The 23,176-nt window shown below is 41.3% G+C and overlaps 1 protein-coding gene across 1 annotated transcript in view; it reads left to right on the top strand.

The window, feature by feature from the left end:
- The window catches only part of LOC135527904 (dedicator of cytokinesis protein 3-like), a 118,990-nt gene that overhangs the window by 5,641 nt on the left and 90,173 nt on the right, over positions 1–23,176 (top strand). The window contains exons 2-3 of the mRNA XM_064956554.1: positions 21,880–21,963; positions 22,141–22,181. Of these exons, the coding sequence (XP_064812626.1) occupies positions 21,880–21,963; positions 22,141–22,181 (125 nt within the window). The remainder of the gene's footprint in view (positions 1–21,879; positions 21,964–22,140; positions 22,182–23,176) is intronic.

The raw sequence follows: 23,176 nt of genomic DNA, 5'->3' as shown, positions 1-23,176 counted from the left end.
AAAGAAATAAAAGCTGAAATAAATCATTCTCTCTACTATTATTCTGACATTTCACATTCTTAAAATAAATTGTTGATCCTAACTGACCTAAAACAGGGAATTTTTACTAGGATTAAATGTCAGGAATAGTGAAAAACTGTAATGTTTAAATGTATTTGGCTAAGGTTTATGTAAACTTCTGACTGTATATACATAACATTTACACTGATGTAAATGGTTTTACACACATCCAATGCCTTGACAGAAGCTGGACAAAAATCTAGAAGATGTAAAAATAAATAAATCAGGAAATATATATATTTATTTTTTACACACACGTATTTACCCCTTCTTTTTTGGGGAGACACAAAATGATCTTCATACTTTCATTTGTTTTATTAAACGCAGGTACTGGTTACTACCAGAGAAGTCCTATGACAATTGTGTGGGTCATAAAGCAAAAAGGAGAACACCATTGTGTTTGGGAGAATCTACCCTTTCCACCGTGGTGTCCCATTAGTAGCCCAAATGGTTCAGCCGCTACAAAACAGAAGTTGGCACATCAAAGAGTCTCCTGACAATTGTAGAGATCGTAGAAACAGAGAACACCATTTCCATAGTGTAGTCATAATAGTTCCTAGGTCAAACTGTTCGGACGCTACAGGCATTTAGTGAGAAGTCTCATGGTCTGACAAACACCTCTCTAGCTCTGTCACCTTTCGACGCAGATGCAGAAGTGCGACACTGGCCGTTGGCAGTGGTGATTTTAGTGGTGCAAACTCCCCAAACATTTTTTTTAGATGCATGCCAGCAAAGCCACTACACAACACACAACACTAAATTCATGGCACTATAACAGCAACAAGCGGTGCGCACAAACGTTTAGGGCCCACATAAAGCTGTCCCAACAGCAGAGCTTTCTTTCCAGGACTAAGATTGAATTCTACTACACCGGTTCTGACACTTGTCAGATGTGGCAGGGCTTGCAAACTATTACGGACTACAAAGGAAAGCCCAGCCACGAGCTGCCCAGTGACACAAGCCTACCAGATGAGCTAAATGACTTATATGTGCACTTCGAGGCAAGCAACACTGAAGCATGCATGAGAGCACCAGCTGTTCTGGATGACTCTGTGATCACGCTCGCCACAGCTGATGTGAGGAAGACCTTTAAACAGGTCAACATTCACAAGGTCACAGGGCCAAACGGATTACCAGGACGTGTACTTTGAGCATACGCTGACCAACTGGCAAGTGTCTTCACTGATATTGGCACTCAACACTGCCCATTCCCACCTGGACAAAAGGAACACCAACATGAGAATGCTATTCATTAACTATAGCTCAGCGTTCAACACCATGGTGCCCTCAAAGCTCATCACTAAGCTAAGGACCCTGGGACTAAACACCTTCGTCTGCAACTGGATTCTGGACTTCCAGAACTACCCCCAGGTGGTAAGGGTAGGCAACAACACATCTGCCACGCTGATCCTCAACATGTGGGCCCCTCAGGGGTGCATGCTTAGTCCCCTCCTGTACACCCTGTTCACCCATGACTGTGTGGCCAAGCACGACTCCAACACCATCATTAAGTTTGCAGACAACACAACAGTGGTAGGCCTGATCACCAACAATGATGAGACTATATGGAGGAGATCAGAGACCTGGAAGTGTAGTCCCAGGACAACAACCTCTCCCTCAATGTGATCAAGACAAAGGAGATTATCATGGACTATAGGAAAAGGAGGACTGAGCACGGCCCCATTCTCATCGATGGGGCTGTAGTAGAGCAGGTTGAGAGCTTCAAATTCCTTGGTGTACATATCACCAACAAACTATCACGGTCTAAAAACACCAAAACAGTAGTGAAGAGGGCACAACAGCACAACAACAGGTCAACAATCCAGAGGTGGGGCAAAGGTGCAGGCAGGGTCAGGGTCAGGAGCAGGCAATGTGATCAGGCAGGCTGGCTCAGAGTCAGGACAGGCAAGGGTCAAAACCAGGAGGGCGAGAAAAAGAGAGACTGGAAAAAGCAGGAGCTGATAACAAAAATGCTGATTGACTTGACAAACAAGACAAACAGGTGACAGACAGAGAACCCCCTAAATACATAGGGGATAATGGGGAAGATGGGTGACACCTGGAGGAGGGTGGAGACAATCACAAGGACAGTTGAAACAGATCAGGGCGTGACAGTACCCCCCTCTAGGGTCGCCACCTGGGGTCCCACCTGGGCGCATACCTGGTTGACCGGGGTGTCGGTGTTGAAAATCCGCGATGAGGCTTGGGTCCAGGATCTCCCTAGGAGGGACCCAGCACCTCTTCTCCGGGCCATAACCCTCCCAGTCAACCAGGTACTAGAACCCCCTGCCCCGAGGTCAAACCTTCAAGAGACGCCTCACCATATAAGCCAGTTGGCTGTTGATGAGATGGGGGAGACGGGTGGGCTATAGCCATAAGTCTGCTGAACAGATAACCAAATGGCTACCGGACTATTTGCATTGACCCCCCTTTTTTCACGCTCCTTCTACTCACTGTTCATTATCTAATATCTATGCATTGTCACTTTACCCCTACAATGTACATATTAACTCAATTACCTCGACTAACCTGTACCCCCACACATTGACTTGGTATCGGTACCCCCTGTATATAGCTTTGTTATAGTTATTTTATTGTTGCTATTTTATTTTTTACTTTAGTTTATTCAGTAAATATTTTTCTTAACTCTTATTTTTCTTAAAACTGCATTGTTGGTAATGTTGGTAAGGTCATTCTACGCATGTGACAAATATAATTTGTTTAGATATGGTAGGGGTAAAGATAGCTGTTGATATGGTGGGGTGAAGATAGCTGTTGATATGGTAGGGGTAAATATAGTGGTTGATATGGTAGGGGTAAAGATAGCTGTTGATATGGTAGGGGTAAAGATAGCTGTTGATATGGTAGGGGTAAAGATAGCTGTTGATATGGTAGGGGTAAAGATAGCTGTTGATATGGTAGGGGTAAAGATAGCTGTTGATATGGTAGGGCTAAAGATAGCTGTTGCTATGGTAGGGCTAAAGATAGCTGTTGATATGGTAGGGGTAAAGATAGCTGTTGATATGGTAGGGGTAAAGATAGCTGTTGATATGGTAGGGGTAAAGATAGCTGTTGATATGTTAGGGGTAAAGATAGCTGTTGATATGTTAGGGGTAAAGATAGTGGTTGATATGGTAGGGGTAAAGATAGCTGAAGATATGTTAGGGGTAAAGGTAGCTGTTGATATGGTAGGGGTAAATGTAGCTGTTGATATGGTAGGGGTAAAGATAGTGGTTGATATGGTAGGGGTAAAGATAGCTGTTTATATGGTAGGGGAAAAGATAGTGGTTGATATGGTAGGGTTAAATATAGTGGTTGATATGGTAGGGTTAAATATAGTGGTTGATATGGTAGGGGTAAATATAGTGGTTGATATGGTAGGGGTAAATATAGTGGTTGATATGGTAGGGTTAAATATAGTGGTTGATATGGTAGGGGTAAAGATATCTGTTGATATGGTAGGGTTAAATATAGTGGTTGATATGGTAGGGTTAAATATAGTGGTTGATATGGTAGGGGTAAAGATAGCTGTTGATATGGTAGGGGTAAATGTAGCTGTTGATATGGTAGGGGTAAAGATAGTGGTTGATATGGTAGGGGTAAAGATAGCTGTTTATATGGTAGGGGAAAAGATAGTGGTTGATATGGTAGGGTTAAATATAGTGGTTGATATGGTAGGGTTAAATATAGTGGTTGATATGGTAGGGGTAAATATAGTGGTTGATATGGTAGGGTTAAATATAGTGGTTGATATGGTAGGGGTAAAGATATCTGTTGATATGGTAGGGTTAAATATAGTGGTTGATATGGTAGGGTTAAATATAGTGGTTGAAATGGTAGGGGTAAATATAGCTGTTGATATGGTAGGGGTAAAGATAGCTGTTGATATGTTAGGGGTAAAGATAGCTGTTGATATGTTAGGGGTAAAGATAGCTGTTGATATGGTAGGGGTAAAGATAGCTGTTGATATGGTAGGGGTAAAGATAGCTGTTGATATTGTAGGGGTAAAGATAGCTGTTGATATGTTAGGGGTAAATATAGTGGTTGATATGGTAGGGGTAAATATAGTGGTTGATATGGTAGGGTTAAATATAGTGGTTGATATGGTAGGGGTAAAGATATCTGTTGATATGGTAGGGTTAAATATAGTGGTTGATATGGTAGGGTTAAATATAGTGGTTGATATGGTAGGGGTAAAGATAGCTGTTGATATGGTAGGGGTAAAGATAGCTGTTGATATGTTAGGGGTAAAGATAGCTGTTGATATGTTAGGGGTAAAGATAGCTGTTGATATGGTAGGGGTAAAGATAGCTGTTGATATGGTAGGGGTAAAGATAGCTGTTGATATTGTAGGGGTAAAGATAGCTGTTGATATGTTAGGGGTAAAGATAGCTGTTGATATGGTAGGGGTAAAGATAGCTGTTGATATGTTAATGGTAAAGATAGCTGTTGATATGGTAGGGGTAAAGATAGCTGTTGATATGGTAGGGTTAAATATAGTGGTTGATATGGTAGGGTTAAATATAGTGGTTGATATGGTAGGGGTAAATGTAGCTGTTGATATGGTAGGGGTAAATATAGTGGTTGATATGGTAGGGGTAAATATAGTGGTTGATATGGTAGGGGTAAAGATAGCTGAAGATATGTTAGGGGTAAAGGTAGCTGTTGATATGGTAGGGGTAAATGTAGCTGTTGATATGGTAGGGGTAAAGATAGTGGTTGATATGGTAGGGGTAAAGATAGCTGTTTATATGGTAGGGGTAAAGATAGCTGTTGATATGGTAGGGTTAAATATAATGGTTGATATGGTAGGGTTAAACATAGTGGTTGATATGGTAGTTGGTAAATATAGTGGTTGATATGGTAGGGGTAAATATAGTGGTTGATATGTTAGGGGTAAAGATAGCTGTTGATATGTTAGGGGTAAAGATAGCTGTTCATATGGTAGGGGTAAAGATAGCTGTTGATATGGTAGGGGTAAAGATAGCTGTTGATATGTTAATGGTAAAGATAGCTGTTGATATGGTAGAGGTAAAGATAGCTGTTGATATGTTAGGGGTAAAGATAGCTGTTGATATGGTAGGGGTAAAGATAGCTGTTGATATGGTAGGGGTAAAGATAGCTGTTGATATGGTAGGGGTAAATATAGTGGTTGATATGGTAGGGGTAAAGATAGCTGTTGATATGGTAGGGGTAAAGATAGCTGTTGATATGGTAGGGTTAAATATAGTGGTTGATATGGTAGGGTTAAATATAGTGGTTGATATGGTAGGGGTAAATGTAGCTGTTGATATGGTAGGGGTAAATATAGTGGTTGATATGGTAGGGGTAAATATAGTGGTTGATATGGTAGGGTTAAATATAGTGGTTGATATGGTAGGGGTAAAGATATCTGTTGATATGGTAGGGTTAAATATAGTGGTTGATATGGTAGGGTTAAATATAGTGGTTGATATGGTAGGGGTAAAGATAGCTGTTGATATGGTAGGGGTAAAGATAGCTGTTGATATGGTAGGGGTAAAGATAGCTGTTGATATTGTAGGGGTAAAGATAGCTGTTGATATGTTAGGGGTAAAGATAGCTGTTGATATGGTAGGGGTAAAGATAGCTGTTGATATGTTAGGGGTAAAGATAGCTGTTGATATGTTAGGGGTAAAGATAGTGGTTGATATGGTAGGGGTAAAGATAGCTGAAGATATGTTAGGGGTAAAGGTAGCTGTTGATATGGTAGGGGTAAATGTAGCTGTTGATATGGTAGGGGGTAAAGATAGTGGTTGAAATGGTAGGGGTAAAGATAGCTGTTTATATGGTAGGGGAAAATATAGTGGTTGATATGGTAGGGTTAAATATAGTGGTTGATATGGTAGGGTTAAACATAGTGGTTGATATGGTAGGGGTAAATATAGTGGTTGATATGGTAGGGGTAAATATAGTGGTTGATATGGTAGGGGTAAAGATAGCTGTTGATATGTTAGGGGTAAAGATAGCTGTTGATATGGTAGGGTTAAATATAGTGGTTGATATGGTAGGGGTAAATATAGTGGTTGATATGGTAGGGGTCAAATATAGTGGTTGATATGGTAGGGGTAAAGATAGCTGTTGATATGGTAGGGGTAAAGATAGCTGTTGATATGGTAGGGGTAAATATAGTGGTTGATATGGTAGGGGTAAAGATAGTGGTTGATATGGTAGGGGTAAAGATAGCTGAAGATATGTTAGGGGTAAAGGTAGCTGTTGATATGGTAGGGGTAAAGGTAGCTGTTGATATGGTAGGGGTAAAGATAGTGGTTGATATGGTAGGGATAAAGATAGCTGTTTATATGGCAGGGGAAAGATAGTGGTTGATATGGTAGGGTTAAATATAGTGGTTGATATGGTAGGGTTAAATATATTGGTTGATATGGTAGGGGTAAATATAGTGGTTGATATGGTAGGGGTCAAATATAGTGGTTGATATGGTAGGGGTAAAGATAGCTGTTGATATGGTAGGGGTAAAGATAACTGTTGATATGGTAGGGGTAAATATAGTGGTTGATATGGTAGGGGTAAAGATAGCTGTTGATATGGTAGGGGTAAAGATAGCTGTTGATATGGTAGGGTTAAATATAGTGGTTGATATGGTAGGGGTAAATATAGTGGTTGATATGGTAGGGGTAAATATAGTGGTTGATATGGTAGGGTTAAATATAGTGGTTGATATGGTAGGGCTAAAGATAGCTGTTGATATGGTAGGGTTAAATATAGGGGTTGATATGGTAGGGATAAAGATAGTGGTTTATATGGTAGGGGTAAAGATAGCTGTTTATATGGCAGGGGAAAGATAGTGGTTGATATGGTAGGGTTAAATATAGTGGTTGATATGGTAGGGTTAAATATAGTGGTTGATATGGTAGGGGTAAATATAGTGGTTGATATGGTATGGGTAAAGATAGCTGAAGATATGTTAGGGGTAAAGGTAGCTGTTGATATGGTAGGGGTAAAGGTAGCTGTTGATATGGTAGGGGTAAAGATAGTGGTTGATATGGTAGGGGTAAAGATAGCTGTTTATATGGCAGGGGAAAGATAGTGGTTGATATGGTAGGGTTAAATATAGTGGTTGATATGGTAGGGTTAAATATAGTGGTTGATATGGTAGGGGTAAATATAGTGGTTGATATGGTAGGGGTAAAGATAGCTGTTGATATGGTAGGGGTAAAGATAGCTGTTGATATGGTAGGGTTAAATATAGTGGTTGATATGGTAGGGGTAAATATAGTGGTTGATATGGTAGGGTTAAATATAGTGGTTGATATGGTAGGGCTAAAGATAGCTGTTGATATGGTAGGGTTAAATATAGGGGTTGATATGGTAGGGTTAAATATATTGGTTGATATGGTAGGGGTAAAGATAGCTGTTGATATGGTAGGGTTAAATATAGTGGTTGATATGGTAGGGGTAAATATAGTGGTTGATATGGTAGGGTTAAATATAGTGGTTGATATGGTAGGGCTAAAGATAGCTGTTGATATGGTAGGGTTAAATATAGGGGTTGATATGGTAGGGTTAAATATATTGGTTGATATGGTAGGGGTAAAGATAGCTGTTGATATGGTAGGGGTAAAGATAGCTGTTGATATGGTAGGGGTAAAGATAGCTGTTGATATGTTATGGGTAAAGATAGCTGTTGATATGGTAGGGGTAAAGATAGCCGTTGATATGGTAGGGGTAAAGATAGCTGTTGATATGTTAGGGGTAAAGATAGCTGTTTATATGGTAGGGGGAAAGATAGTGGTTGATATGGTAGGGGTAAAGATAGCTGTTGATATGGTAGGGGTAAAGATAGCTGTTGATATTGTAGGGGTAAAGATAGCTGTTGATATGTTAGGGGTAAAGATAGCTGTTTATATGGTAGGGGGAAAGATAGTGGTTGATATGGTAGGGGTAAAGATAGCTGTTTATATGGTAGGGGGAAAGATAGTGGTTGATATGGTAGGGGTAAAGATAGCTGTTTATATGGTAGGGGTAAAGAACACTGTTTATATGGTAGGGGTAAAGAACACTGTTTATATGGTAGGGGTAAAGAACACTGTTGATATGGTAGGGGTAAAGAATACTGTTTATATGGTAGGGGTAAAGAACACTGTTGATATGGTAGGGGTAAAGAACACTGTTTATATGGTAGGGGTAAAGATAGCTGTACACATATTGTACTCTATGACCGCCACTTCTCACTCTGCCTCAGAATCATCTGCCCCTCGTGGCTCTGACTTTGGCTTGCCCTTGCACCTCCACATGTAATGGCTCAAGTGCAAAACAATACAACAATAAACTTTAAAGTCATGGAAATTGGGAGCAATGCCATCTTGAACAATGATTTGGATGGACAGCCATAAGCAAGTACATAATGCAGGACATACAGCTACTTTTCCATTGTGAGGGGGATTACAGAGATTAGAGTACCCTAAGCACCATTTCTTCATGGTTTTAACCCCCTGAGGACACAACCATTGATGCTCTCCACCGCTGCAGGTTGGCCGAGCAGCCTTGTGGTCATCTAAAAAGTAATGAAAGGTAACGAGGTCATCATCAAGTAGTCATGTGACCTCCACTGCAGATGGGTGCCATGCTCACTCAGATAGCTGTGGCTGCTGTTCTGGAATCAGATCTGACAGAAGTGCTAGGGCACTCCTGTGGCACAAGCTTAGTTTAGCAGAACCTGCAAACTGCGATGCAATGTGTGTCTGAGTGAGTGAGCGTTCATTCAGGTAACGCTGAACAACATGACTCATTGGCGCCAAACAGTAAAGGCCCTTGTGTAATTTTTTAACTGATCCATGTGGATCTGGGATATTGTTTCTCAAACTAGGAAAGAAGTAAAACTGGAAATTTCTAGTATGTGATACAAGGAGTCGATATGTACTGCAATTCTCACGATTCTATATTTGGATTTTATATTGCTCACCATATGTCTTCTGCAGAGAGACGAGAGAAGCATGAGAAAACAAAGTTTTGATCAGTCAGGGAAATAGAAGTGCTGAAAACATGTTGGTTCACTATTTAAAAAGAAGATGGTGAACAAGCTATAGGATGAAAAATACCAGAGTTTTGGCGCAGGTACAGCTGACAAACTCTAGCTAAGGTTACCTACAGTAGCAAACGTTTTTAAATAATAATCTGTATATATACACTATATAATAAAAGTATGTGGACACCGCCTTCAAAATGGTGGATTCAGCTATTTCAGCCACACCCATTGCTGACAGGTGTATAAAATTGAGCTAACAGCCATGCAATCTCATAAGACAAACAATGGCAGAAGAATGGCCTTACTGAAGAGCTCAGTGACTTTGGCACCGTCATAGGATGCCACCTTTCCAACAAGTCAGTTTGTCAAATTTCTGCCTTGCAAGAGCTGTCCCGGTCTGTCCTCGGCTGCAACACTCACTACCGAGTTCCAAGCATGCCTCTGGAAGCAAAGCAACATCGGCACAAGAACTGTTCATTGGTAGCTTCATGAAATGGGTCTCCATGGCTAAATAGCTGCATACAAGCCTAAGATTCCCATGCGTAATGTCAAGCATCGGCTGGAGTAGTGTAAAGCTCGTCGCCATTGGACTCTGGAGCAGTAGAAACACGTTCTCTGGAGTGATGAATCACCCTTCACCATCTGGCAGTCTGACAATCAAATCTGTGTTTGGCGGATGCCAGGAGAATCCTACCTGCCCCAATGCATAGTGCCAACTGTAAAGTTTGGTGGAGGACGAATAATGGTCTCTGACTGTTTTTCATGCTTCGGGCCAGGCCCCTTAGATTAAGTGAAGGGAAATCTTAACGCTACAGCATACAATGACATTCTGGATGAATTGGAATGCCGACTGTGGGCCTAATCACCCAACATCAGTGCCTGAACTCACTAATGCTCTTGTGGCTGAATTGATGCAAGTCCACGCAGCAATGTTCCAACATCTAGTGGAAGCCTTCCCAGAAGAGTGGAGGCTATTACAGTAGCAAAGGGGGGACCAACTCCATATTAATGACCATGCTCTTAGAATGAGATGTTCGATGAGCAGGTGTCCACATACTGTAGGTAATGTAGGGTAAATATATATATATATATATATATATAGTAAAAATAAAGAAAAACCCTTGAATGAGTAGGTGTGTCCAAACTTTTGACTGGTACTGGTACTGTATGTATACACACAGTACCAGTCAAAATGTTTGACACACCTAGTCATTCAAGGGTATTTCTTTATTTGTACTATTTTCTACATTGTAGAATAGTAGTGAAGACATCAAAACTATAAAATAACACAAAGTGTTAAACAAATCAAAATATATTTTATATTTGAGATTCTTCAAAGTAGCCACCCTTTACATTGATGGCAGTTTTGCACCCTTTTGGCATTCACTCAACCAGCTTCATGATGTTCCTACCTTGTCACCTGTAATGCATTTCAATTAACAGATTTGCCTTATCAAAAGATAATTTGTGGAATGTCTGTCCTTAATGCATTTCAGACAATCAGTTGTGTTGTGACAAGGTAGGGATGGTATACACAAGATAGCCCTGTTTGGTAAAAGACCAACTTCATATTATGGCAAGAACAGCTCAAATAAGCAAAGAGAAATGACAGTCCATCATTACTTTAAGACATGAAGGTCAGTCAATATGAAAATGTGAAGAACTTTTAAAGTTTCTTTAAGTGCAGTCACAAAACCCACCAAGTGCTATGATGAAACTGGCTCTCATGACAACCACCATTGGAAAGGAAGGCCCAGAGTTACCTTTGCTGCAGAGGATAAGTTCATTTGAGTTACCAGCCTCAGAAATTGCAGCCCAAATAAATGCTTCACAGAGTTCAAGTAGCAGACACATCTCAACATCAACTGTTCAGAGGAGACTGCGTTAATCAGTCCTTCATGGTCGAATTGATGCGTAGAAACCACTACTAAAGGACACCAATAAGAAGTAGAGACTTGCTTGGATCAAGAAACAAGTGCAATGGACATTAGACTGGTGGAAATCTGTCCTTTGGTCTGATGAGTCCAAATTTGAGATTTCTTGTTCCAACCGCCATGTCTTTGTGAGACGCAGAGTAGGTGAGCGGATGATCTCCGCATGTGTGGTTTCTACCATGAAGCATGGAGGAGGAGGAGGTGTGATGGTGTAGGGGTGCTTTGCTGGTGACACTGTCAGTGATTTATTTCGAATTAAAGGCGCACTTAAACATCATGGCTACCACAGCATTCTGCATCGATACGCAATCACATCTGGTTTGCACTTAGTGGGACTATTATTTGTTTTTCAACATGACAATGACCCAAAACACACCTCCAGGCGGTGTAAGGGTTATTTGACCAGCAAGGAGAGTGATGGAGTGCTGCATCAGATGACCTGGCCTCTACAATCACCTGACCTCAAACCAATTGAGATGGTTTGGGTTGAGTTGGACCGCAGAGTGTAGGAAAAGCAGGCAACAAGTGCCCATTATATGTGGGAACTCCTTCAAGACTGTTGGAAAAGCATTCCAGGTGAAGCTGGTTGAGAGATTGAGTGTGCAAAGCTGTCATCAATGCAAAGGGTGGCTACTTTGAAGAATCTAAAATCTAAAATATGTTTTGATTTGTTTCACACTTTTATGCATACTACATGATTCCATGTGTTATTTTGTAGCGTTGATGTCTTCACTATTATTCCACAATGTAGAAAATAATAAACATAAAGAAAAACCCTTGAATGAGTAGGTGTCACGTTCTGACCTTTATTTTGTCATTATTTAGTATGGTCAGGGCGTGAGTTGGGGTGGGCAGTCTATGTTTGTTTTTCTATGATTTGTGTATTTCTATGTTTCGGCCTAGTATGGTTCTCAATCAAATCAAATCAAATCAAATTTTATTTGTCACATACACATGGTTAGCAGATGTTAATGCGAGTGTAGCGAAATGCTTGTGCTTCTAGTTCCGACAATGCAGTAATAACCAACAAGTAATCTAGCTAACAATTCCAAAACTACTACCTTATAGACACAAGTGTAAGGGGATAAAGAATATGTACATAAAGATATGTAAATGAGTGATGGTACAGAGCGGCATAGGCAAGATACAGTAGATGGTATTGAGTACAGTATATACATATGAGATGAGTATGTAAACAAAGTGGCATAGTTAAAGTGGCTAGTGATACATGTATTACATAAAGATGCAGTAGATGATATAGAGTACAGTATATACGTATACATATGAGATGAATAATGTAGGGTATGTAAAACATTATATTAGGCAGCATTGTTTAAAGTGGCTAGTGATATATTTTACATCAGAGTCAGGTGTCATTAGTTGTCTCTGATTGAGAATCATACTTAAGTAGCCTGGGTTTCACTCTTTGTTTGTTGGTGTTTGTTTCCGTGTCTGTGTTTTTCACCACACGGTACTGTTTTGGGTTTCGTTCATTCCACGTTTATTGTTTTTGTATTCAGTTGTTCATGTGTACATTTTCGTATTAAAAGAACCATGGACACTTACCATGCCGCATATTGGTCCTCCGATCCTTTTCGCCTTACACTAGGAAATCCCTTACACTAGGTGTCCAAACTTTTGACTGGTACTCTATATACGGTATATAAACTCAGCAAAAAAAGAAACGTCCTCTCACTGTCAACTGTGTTTATTTTCAGCAAACTTAACATGTCTAAATATTTGTATGAACATAACAAGATTCAACAACTGAGACATAAACTGAACAAGTTCCACAGACATGTGACTAACATAAATTGAATAATGTGTCCCTGAACAAAATCAAAAGTAACTGTCAGTATCTGGTGTGGCCACCAGCTGCATTAGGTACTGCAGTGTATCTCCTCCTCATGGACTGCACCAGATTTGCCAGTTCTTGCTGTGAGATGTTACCCCACTCTTCCACCAAGGCACCTGCAAGTTCCCAGACATTTCTGGGCCCTAGCCCTCACCCTCCGATCCAACAGGTCCCAGACGTGCTCAATGGGATTGAGATCCGGGCTCTTTGCTGGCCATGGCAGAACACTGACATTCCTGTCTTGCAAGAAATCACATACAGAACGAGCAGTATGGCTGGTGGCATTGCCATGCTGGAGGGTCATGTCAGGCTGAGCCTACAGGAAGGGTACCACATGAGGGAGGAGGATGTCTTCCTTGTAACTTACAGTGTTGAGATTGCCTGCAATGACAACAAGCTCAGTCCAATGATGCTGTGACACACCACCCCAGACCACCTCCAAATTGATCCCGCTCCAGAGTACAGGCCTCGGTGTAACGCTCATTCCTTCGACGATAAACGCGAATCCGACCATCACCCCTGGTGAGACAAAACCGCGACTCGTCAGTGAAGAGCACTTTTTGCCAGTCCTGTTTGATCCAGCAATTGTGGGTTTTTGCCCATAGGCGACGTTGTTGCCGGTGATGTCTGGTGAGGACCTGACTTACAACAGGCCTACAAGCCCTCAGTCCAGCCTCTCTCAGCCTATTGCAGACAGTCTGAGCACTGATGGAGGGATTGTGCGTTCCTGGTGTAACTCGGGCAGTTGTTGTTGCCATCCTCTACCTGTCCCGCAGGTGTGATGTTCGGAGTAACCGATCCTGTTCAGGTGTTGTTACAAGTGGTCTGCCAAGGCGAGGACGATCAGCTGTCCGTCCTGTCTCCCTGTAGTGCTGTCTTAGGCGTATCACAGTGCGGACATTGCAATTTATTGCCCTGGCCACATCTGCAGTCCTCATGCCTCCTTGCAGGATGCCTAAGGCACGTTCAAGCAGATGAGCAGGGACCCAGGGCATCTTTCTTTTGGTGTTTTTCAGAGTCAGTAGAAAGGCCTCTTTAGTGTCCTAAGTTTTCATATTTGTGACCTTAATTGCCTACCGTCTGTAAGCTGTTGGTGTCTTAACGACTGTTTACATGAATTGTTTATGGTTCATAGGAAACAGTGTTTAAACCCTTTACAATGAAGATCTTTGGATTTTTACGAATTATCATTGAAAGACACGGTCCTGAAAAAGGGACATTTCTTTTTTTGCTGAGTGTGTGTGTGTGTGTGTGTGTGTGTGTGTGTGTGTGTGTGTGTGTGTGTGTGTGTGTGTGTGTGTGTGTGTGTGTGTGTGTGTGTGTGTGTGTGTGTGTGTGTGTGTGTGTGTATATATATATTTTTTTTGGGACATATCGATACCTGCAGTTAAATATCAATATAATATCATCCCAAAATAATATTCCCCCCCCCCATCACTATAGAGAAGCAGGACCTCCAAGGTCTGAATGCTTAGTCACAATGCGCTGTATGGTTAGAGGAACTAATTTGGGATCAATCTGGGATAACTGTGATCACCTGCCCTACCAGCGGTGTTTTGCTTTGGCTCTAAAGGACTCAGGAAGCCATTATGATAGCTTATATTCAATGGAGGACTCATTAACGTGATCTTTCAAGATGTGAATTTCAATATAATTTTAGGTGCTTTTGCTAATAAAGATGACACTACTTAACTTCCATCTGTTAGCAGGGTTGGTTTGGTTACTTTCTAAATGTAATCCGTTACAGTTAAGTTACCTGTCCAAAATTGTAATCAGAGAAAACAGTAATCTAACTCTTGCATTTTCAATAAAGCTGTCTTTACAATGAGTGATGTCTGTCTGTGGTGAAAGAATAGATCATTCTTGGAAGACTGTAACTTCAGTCTGGAGTTCATTATCTATCTAATCACCAGAGTCTACTTTGATTTTCATTTTGATGTATCATTTTGTATTTCACATTTTTTCCACGTTGTGGCATTTTGATGACCACAAAAATGGTTGGATAATAATGATGATTTTGTGCGCTGTGCATATTTAAGTGAAGCTATTTGCATGGTTGATTGAGCCTGGGGACTAAGAGAGTGACACATACTGTAAAGGCCTAGATTCACTGGGTTGAAGAGATAGTCAACTATACAAATGGCTTTGTAGATAGTCACTGTGATAGAAAAGTGAACAGTTTATGCACTGTTTTAAAAAACAAGGATCACCTCAAACTGAGCTTATGTTTTTTTCTCGTTCACTTTACAAACCTAACAAAGGATGACAGATAGGAAGGAGTCTGTAACACCACACTATGAGCTAACTCATTTACCAAGCATCACTGATGTAACCTTGATCTCTGTCTTCCGTGTAACCATGTCTCTCTCTCTCTGTGTTTGTGTGCATGCCCGAGTGTGTGTGTGTGTGTGTGTGTGTGTGTGTGTGTGTGTGTGTGTGTGTGTGTGTGTGTGTGTGTGTGTGTGCGCGCCCCTGTTTTTGTGTGTGTGGCTTATTCCGTGTCTGTTTTCACACAGCAGGGAGCACAAAACTGCAGCATCTGCCATCATCGTACATTGTCATGTGGGCCCACTTTACCCTTAAAAAAATAAAAAATCTCTGCAAAAATAAGCTGTACTGAATTCCAAAGTTGAGGAATTAGGAACAACTCCCAAACACAGTTATGCCATATTCAGACTTAATAGCTATTGTAAAGAGGCTCATGAACTAACACCGGTTGTGGCAAATCATCAACACTGGCACTTCATGCAACCTAATATTCCATAACTTGTTCATCAATATAAATGTTTAGGCTATAAGAAGCCCATTTAGATATCACTGTCTCACTTTATTACTACTTTTACTATAAGACTAACATTTCCTTTATTGTTTGTGTTTTTGTATGAGCAAGCACGGCCATTACTGTTCTGTTTGTCCTTCTTTTACTCACTCCATTTGATGATTATCATTGTGAAAATGCCTTGTAGGGCTGCACAATTAATCACATTTTAATCTACATTTAAATATTATGATGTGCAATATCCACATCGGTTCACTTTTTTTTATGCCATGAATGTAACATTCAAATGAAATAAGTGTCCCCTGGGAAACTGACCAACACTTTGGATCCTAACCTGTCACAACAACCTCTACTATACCTGTCTTTTTCATTAGTTGTCATGCCAAACGACACCAACCATAGAAATAAAATGAGTACTCCGATTCTATGATCCCCACAGTGTTTTGAACTAAATCGCAAGTACAATCGCAATAACAATATATGGTAAGTAAAAAAATATATATATTATTTGCCCATATCTTGCAGCCCTAATGCCTTGCTCTCGACAAGATTAATTAATCACACACCGTAGCGTATCTTATTCACACCATCAACATTTTCAGTAAGCATCTGAACTCTGGCTGAACTCAACTGTTTGAGTAATTGTGACACTGCACACTGAGTAAAGTAACTGTACTGTTGGGGTGTTGACGGCCTTGAACTTTGGTGCCACAGACCATGTGATCCATTAAGGTTATGGCCTTTGATCAAAGACCGTGTGTGTTACCAGTAAAGCAGCTTGAGGCAATTATTACAGTACATCATCATATATAGTAGGCCTGTAATAGAAAAGTGAAGTGAGTTCAATACTTTTAAATATAGCAGATTTGTTCGTTTGCTTGTTTTGGGGTCTGTGTCTCAAATGACACTCAATTCCCTATATAGTGAAATACATTTGAGGCACAATATGGGGAATAGTGGTGAAATTGGAGATTTGCTTTGGAGATAACTTTGCTCCATATTTCAGAGAATGAATCAGAGTGAGAGAGTAGTGTCAACATCGTCTGTGAAATAAAACCACACTCTACAATGAAACAGTACCATCTCGTTCTGACATGGGTGTCTCCGTTGAGGTTCTCATAATGGTTCCACTGTAATTTATTAAGTAGAGGACGCTAATAGTAGAGGACTTGAAGGTAGAGAATGTTTATCCCTGTTTGGTAATAGCCTGAAGCAGAGTTGAAAAAAAAAGGTGACAAGCCCTCTTCAAGTCTCTTTCTCTCTTGTCACTTTTAGATGGTTAATGTTCAGATTCTCTCTCTCACACCCTTTCTCCATCTCTGTCTCCATCTGATCTATGCCCTGTACTCATGATTGCATCACATCTATATTCCTGCCATTTCAAAATGCCCAGATCCCTGCAGCAGTTATATGTTGAAGAAACCCCTACAGTTTTGTATGTGATCTGTTGCCATAACTACCGTAGCAGAGGAACTAAGCACTCGTTTCCCACAAACAGAACAGACACCCTGGCCCCTCGCCCCCCCCCCCCTCCCATTGGGTCCCCTGACTGGGTCATTAGCATAATGACTCACACAGAACTCTCCTCCAAGGGCCACCATTTGTAGGCTCAATGGAGCCCTGTCATCGTCAAACATGTTTCTCTTATACTGAGGCTTTGTAGACATTGCAGCTATGTTCTGCTGTTAAGTTACTCTGCTACTCGACTGACATACCATTTAGATGTATTAAAAGGTATTGTATTGAGGATAAAAACCTGGACTAATATAAGACATTTTCTCCATTCGCCACACTATACTGCCCTATCAAGCAAAAGAGTAGTAACTGCTCAGAGTGAAACTGAATAAAAATTACTTCAACGTTTTTTATTTATTGTCCAGCCAAATGAACTGTAAGCTGATCAGAGATGTGGTTGTCTTACTATCAGGTATTTTTTTTAAATATTGACCGTGACCTTTGACCCTAGACGGCAGTTACTGCCTTCTTGCTTGGTACACCCACTGAATACGTTTCCATGAGGATTTTTTAAAACAAACTTGTGTTCTTATATTTATATGTGGCTGTCAGTGTCATAGTTTGATACTTGTATCAGCAAAGAACAGTAAATAATACCAAGGTAAACCGTAGACACTGCAGCACAGAGCTCAGTGAACCCAAGGTTTTCCTTGTGTAACGAGTGCGCTGGGAGTCGGGAAGCAAGTTCAGGGAGTGAATAATTTAATAAATGAACGAAACATAATACAAAACAAGAAACACAAACAATGCACAGACAGGAAACAGAAACAATGATGACTGGGTAAGAAACCAAAAGTAGTCAGGAGCGGACCAGTCACCTCTGCTATGGCACGGGAACCTGTCGATCCAGCTGAGGTGCGGGAGCATGGCGACCTAGAGCGCAGGAGAGAGCATACGTGACAGTAACCCTCCCCGGCGCAGCTGACTCCAGCCGCAGGACGCCAACCACAGGGTCAATCTCGGGGATCAGGAACGGATTGGTCGCCTCCGCTGAGGCGCAGAAACCTGATGAACCGGCTGAGGCATGAGAGCCTGATGTGCCGGTTCGTCAGGCATGGGAGCCTATCGATCCCACTGAGGTATGGAAACACGTCAAGCCAGCTGAGGCAGCGGAACCCGTCGAACCTACCTACTGGGAATCCAACAAACTGGCTGAGGCCTTCCAGGTAGCTCCGGTTCTGACACCCGGACCCGACAGCACCGCCAAAAAACAAAAACAAAAAAACACTCCCTGATGCTTCCCTTTGGTGAGGCGTCATTCTGTAACGATGTGTGCTGAGAGCCGGGAAGCAAGTTCAGGGAGTGAGTGTTTTAATAAATGAATGAAACATAATTCAAAACAAGAAACACGATCAACACACAGACAGGAAACTGCAACAGAAACAATGACGCCTGGGAAAGGGAGTGGCGTACAGTTGAAGTGGGAAGTTTACATACACCTTAGCCAAATACATTTAAACTCAGTTTTTCACAATTCCTGACATTTAATCCTAGTAAAAATCCCCCTTAGGTCAGTTAGGATCACCACTTTATTTTAAGAATGTGAAATGTCAGAATAATAGTAGAGAGAATGATTTATTTTAGCTTTTATTTCTTTCATCACATTCCCAGTGGGTCAGAAGTTTACATACACTCAATTAGTATTTGGAAGCATTGCCTTTAAATTGTTTAACTTGGGTCAAACGTTTTGGTTAGCCTTCCACAAGCTTCCCATAATAAGTTGGGTGAATTTTGGCCCATTCCCCCTGACAGAGCTGGTGTAACTGAGTCAGGTTTATAGGCCTCCTTGCTCGCACACGCTTTTTCAGTTAAGCCCACACATTTTCTATAGGATTGAGGTTAGGGCTTTGTGATGGCCACTCCAATACCTTGACTTTGTTGTTTTTAAGCCATTTTGCCACAACTTTGGAAGTATGCTTGGCGTCATTGTCCATTTTTAAAACCGATTTGCGACCTAGCTTTAACTTCCTGACTGATGACTTGAGATGTTGCTTCAATATATCCACATAATTTTCCTACCTCATGATGCCATTTTGTGAAGTGCACCAGTCCCTCCTGCAGCAAGCACCCCCACAACATGATGCTGCCACCCCCATGCTTCACATTTGGGATGGTGTTCTTCGGCTTGCAAGCCTCCCCTTTTTCCTCCAAACATAACAATGGTCATTATGGCCAAACAGTTCTATTTTTGTTTCATCAGACCAGAGGACATTTCTCCAAAAAGTACGATCTTTGTCCGCATGTGCAGTTGCAAACCGTTGTCTGGCTTTTTTTATGGTGGTTTTGGAGCAGTGGCTTCTTCCTTGCTGAGCGGCCTTTCAGGTTATCTCGAAATAGGACTTGTTTTACTGTAGATATAGATACTTTTGTACCTGTTTCCTCCAGCATCTTCACAAGGTCCTTTGCTGTTGTTCTGGGATTTATTTGCACTTTTCGCAGCAAAGTACATTAATCTCTAGGAGACAGAACGCGTCTCCTTCCTGAGCGGTGTGACGGCTGTGTGGTCCCATGGTGTTTATACTTGCGTACTATTGTTTGTACAGAAGAATGTGGTACCTTCAGGCATTTCGAAATTGCTCCCAAGGATGAAATAGACTTCTAAAACCATGACATAATTTTCTGGAATTTTTCAATCTCTTTAAAGGCACAGTCAACTTAGTGTATGTAAACTTCTGACCCACTGGAATTGTGATACAGTGAATTATAAGTGAAATAATCTGTCTGTAAACAATTGTTGGAAAAATGACTTGTGTCATGCACAAAGTAGATGTCCTAACCGACTTGTCAAAACTACAGTTTGTTAACAAAAAATTAGGGGAGTGGTTGAAAAATGAGTTTTAATGACTCCATCCTAAGTGTATGTAAACTTCTGACTTCAACTGTATATAGGGCAGGTAATCAAGGAGGTGATGGAGTCCAGGTGAGTGTCATAATGCGCTGATGCGCATAACGATGGTGACAGGTGTGCGCCATAACGAGCAGCCTGGTGACCTAGAGGCCGGAGAGGGAGCACATGTGATATCTTGTTTTCACTGTAACTTTTTGCAGTTACTGCAAACATGAACCCCCATTTTTTCCATAACATAACACAATGGAGGCAGAATATTTGTCCACATGATAAAGCATGTATTTAATGTATAAAAAATGTAAATATTCTGCCAGCAGTAGTCTGTATAATTTTAAGGGCATTGGTTGAATTTATGCTGCTGCAAGAACACATTGTCGGCACACAGTTCAATTCAGCATGGAAGATTTATGCAAATAAAAATATATGATGGAGGAGCTTTTACCCCTACTACTTAGCAGCAGAATATGTGCTTTGTGTGTGGGGTCTATATTTAGAGACAGTGTAATTAACTTAACATTGCATTAAAATCAGGACTGTTTAATAATGAATTGCCTATTAAAATGCCTACACTCCTAAGGGAGGGGAGCCTGTTTACAGTTCGGTGAGCTGTGTTGTTTAGATGTTTGCACAAAACAACTTGTTAAAAAAGCTGTGATCACCGCTCAGCGACAAACCAAAACACATGACATTGATGGGGAGGAATGCACCTATCTCATCCTCAGGCTGGGTACCTGTCTACCTGATGTTTCTGTATACGGGACAGGACAGGGTACTGTATCTCATCCTCAGGCTGGGTACCTGTCTACCTGATGTTTCTGTATACGGGAAAGGACAGGGTACTGTATCTCATCCTCAGGCTGGGTACCTGTCTACCTGATGTTTCTGTATACGGGAAAGGACAGGGTACTGTATCTCATCCTCAGGCTGGGTACCTGTCTACCTGATGTTTCTGTATACGGGACAGGACAGGGTACTGTATCTCATCCTCAGGCTGGGTACCTGTCTACCTGATGTTTCTGTATACGGGAAAGGACAGGGTACTGTATCTCATCCTCAGGCTGGGTACCTGTCTACCTGATGTTTCTGTATACGGGACAGGACAGGGTACTGTATCTCATCCTCAGGCTGGGTACCTGTCTACCTGATGTTTCTGTATACGGGAAAGGACAGGGTACTGTATCTCATCCTCAGGCTGGGTACCTGTCTACCTGATGTTTCTGTATACGGGAAAGGACAGGGTACTGTATCTCATCCTCAGGCTGGGTACCTGTCTACCTGATGTTTCTGTATACGGGAAAGGACAGGGTACTGTATCTCATCCTCAGGCTGGGTACCTGTCTACCTGATGTTTCTGTATACGGGAAAGGACAGGGTACTGTATCTCATCCTCAGGCTGGGTACCTGTCTACCTGATGTTTCTGTATACGGGAAAGGACAGGGTACTGTATCTCATCCTCAGGCTGGGTACCTGTCTACCTGATGTTTCTGTATACGGGAAAGGACAGGGTACTGTATCTCATCCTCAGGCTGGGTACCTGTCTACCTGATGTTTCTGTATACGGGAAAGGACAGGGTACTGTATCTCATCCTCAGGCTGGGTACCTGTCTACCTGATGTTTCTGTATACGGGAAAGGACAGGGTACTGTATCTCATCCTCAGGCTGGGTACCTGTCTACCTGATGTTTCTGTATACGGGAAAGGGATATAGTGATGAACAGAGCTTTGTGTAATTTGAGCTTTGAGAAATCTCCTTTCACTGAAAAATAAACAATTGATCACAAAAAAAACGATGTCACAACTTTACCTTGACAACATGTTGGCTACAGCAGAAACAGAGATAACTTCATGAATGTAACATTGTTGACCCTTTACTTTCTCCTCAGTGATCTGCAACTTCCGGAGCTCAGTATGTCAGGCCCTGGTTCTGGAGATAGGAGAGACTGTGCAGATCCTGGAGAAGACTGAAGGTAAGAGCTGCTGAGTAACCCTTTATAGAGAATACTAGTGAGTAACATTGTAAAGTTTAACCACTTTACCTTAATCTAAAGACAGCACTTCAAGTTCAAAGTGTGTGTATGTGTATTATGGGTAATAGTTATAGTCCTTGTTCAGCTGGTTTATATGTATCTTTAATCTGTCTTTAGGCTGGTACAGAGGGTTTTCCACCAAGAAGCCTTCCATCAAGGTAAACATATCAATCAATCAACATATCATATCAATCATATTCTCTTCATTATGCAGAGGGGTCCTTTTAGACCAGGCAGCTATCAGACATTATTTGTTTAAAGCTATTTATTTTCAGCAACTTGATTCCTAATGAAAACCTCCATACCAGCACAACAACGCTAAGAAAAGTAAGCATGTTTGGGTGCAGCAATTAATTAATGTGTTGTTTGGTGCAATCAAGCATATTTCGTCTCTCTTTCCTCTATGCAGCAAAGAATACAATACACATTTAGATTTCTGGAGGCGTTGTATTGGACGAGTCGTGGTTAACGTACAATAAGAGTTACACAATTTATTTTCTCTGTTCACCACCTTACAGAGCCACCCACATATATTATTAATTTACTATAGAGCAAGGGCTCGATTTTTGTCTGGTGTTATGCGGTGCCAGTGTCAAATGCAGGTTAGTTTGCAATTTTGTCATGTAAAAACTGGTGGACTGACATTTTCCAACCCTAACGCCAGGTTCGGCAATTTACCTGTCTGACAGTATATCAGCTCCTGAAAAACGGATATACTGTTCCTATATAGTGTATCCTTAAAACATGGTCCAAAGTGCTAATGTCAGGCAGCGCTGATGTGGATATTTAAGACCAACCAAAAACTGGATTTAGCAGTAACGCAGTTGGTTATGGCAATGAATTTGGACATCGGAAACACAGCCTATCCAACCGTGACGCACACTGCCCATATGCGTGGAGTGCTTTTGGTTCCTCTATGCTTCTTATTTAGAAACCCATTTCATTTGATTTGATTAAAAAGCAAGCATAGCCTCCTGTCTTCTCAATGAAGGTTTTTTTTGTCCGCCCAATGCAATCGCGAAGTAGTCAAGACTGTCGATAAAGGATGGGGTTGGCTCCTGAGAACGATTGGAAATACATCTTAATCCCCAAAGCTTTATTAAAATATCAAGTTTGAGAGGAGTAAAACAGTGAGCTGACATTCCCTTTTTAT

The sequence above is a fragment of the Oncorhynchus masou genome, chromosome 33 (assembly GCF_036934945.1).
Source record: "Oncorhynchus masou masou isolate Uvic2021 chromosome 33, UVic_Omas_1.1, whole genome shotgun sequence".
Classification (NCBI taxonomy): domain Eukaryota; kingdom Metazoa; phylum Chordata; class Actinopteri; order Salmoniformes; family Salmonidae; genus Oncorhynchus; species Oncorhynchus masou.
This window is presented reverse-complemented; position numbering and strand designations above follow the sequence as displayed.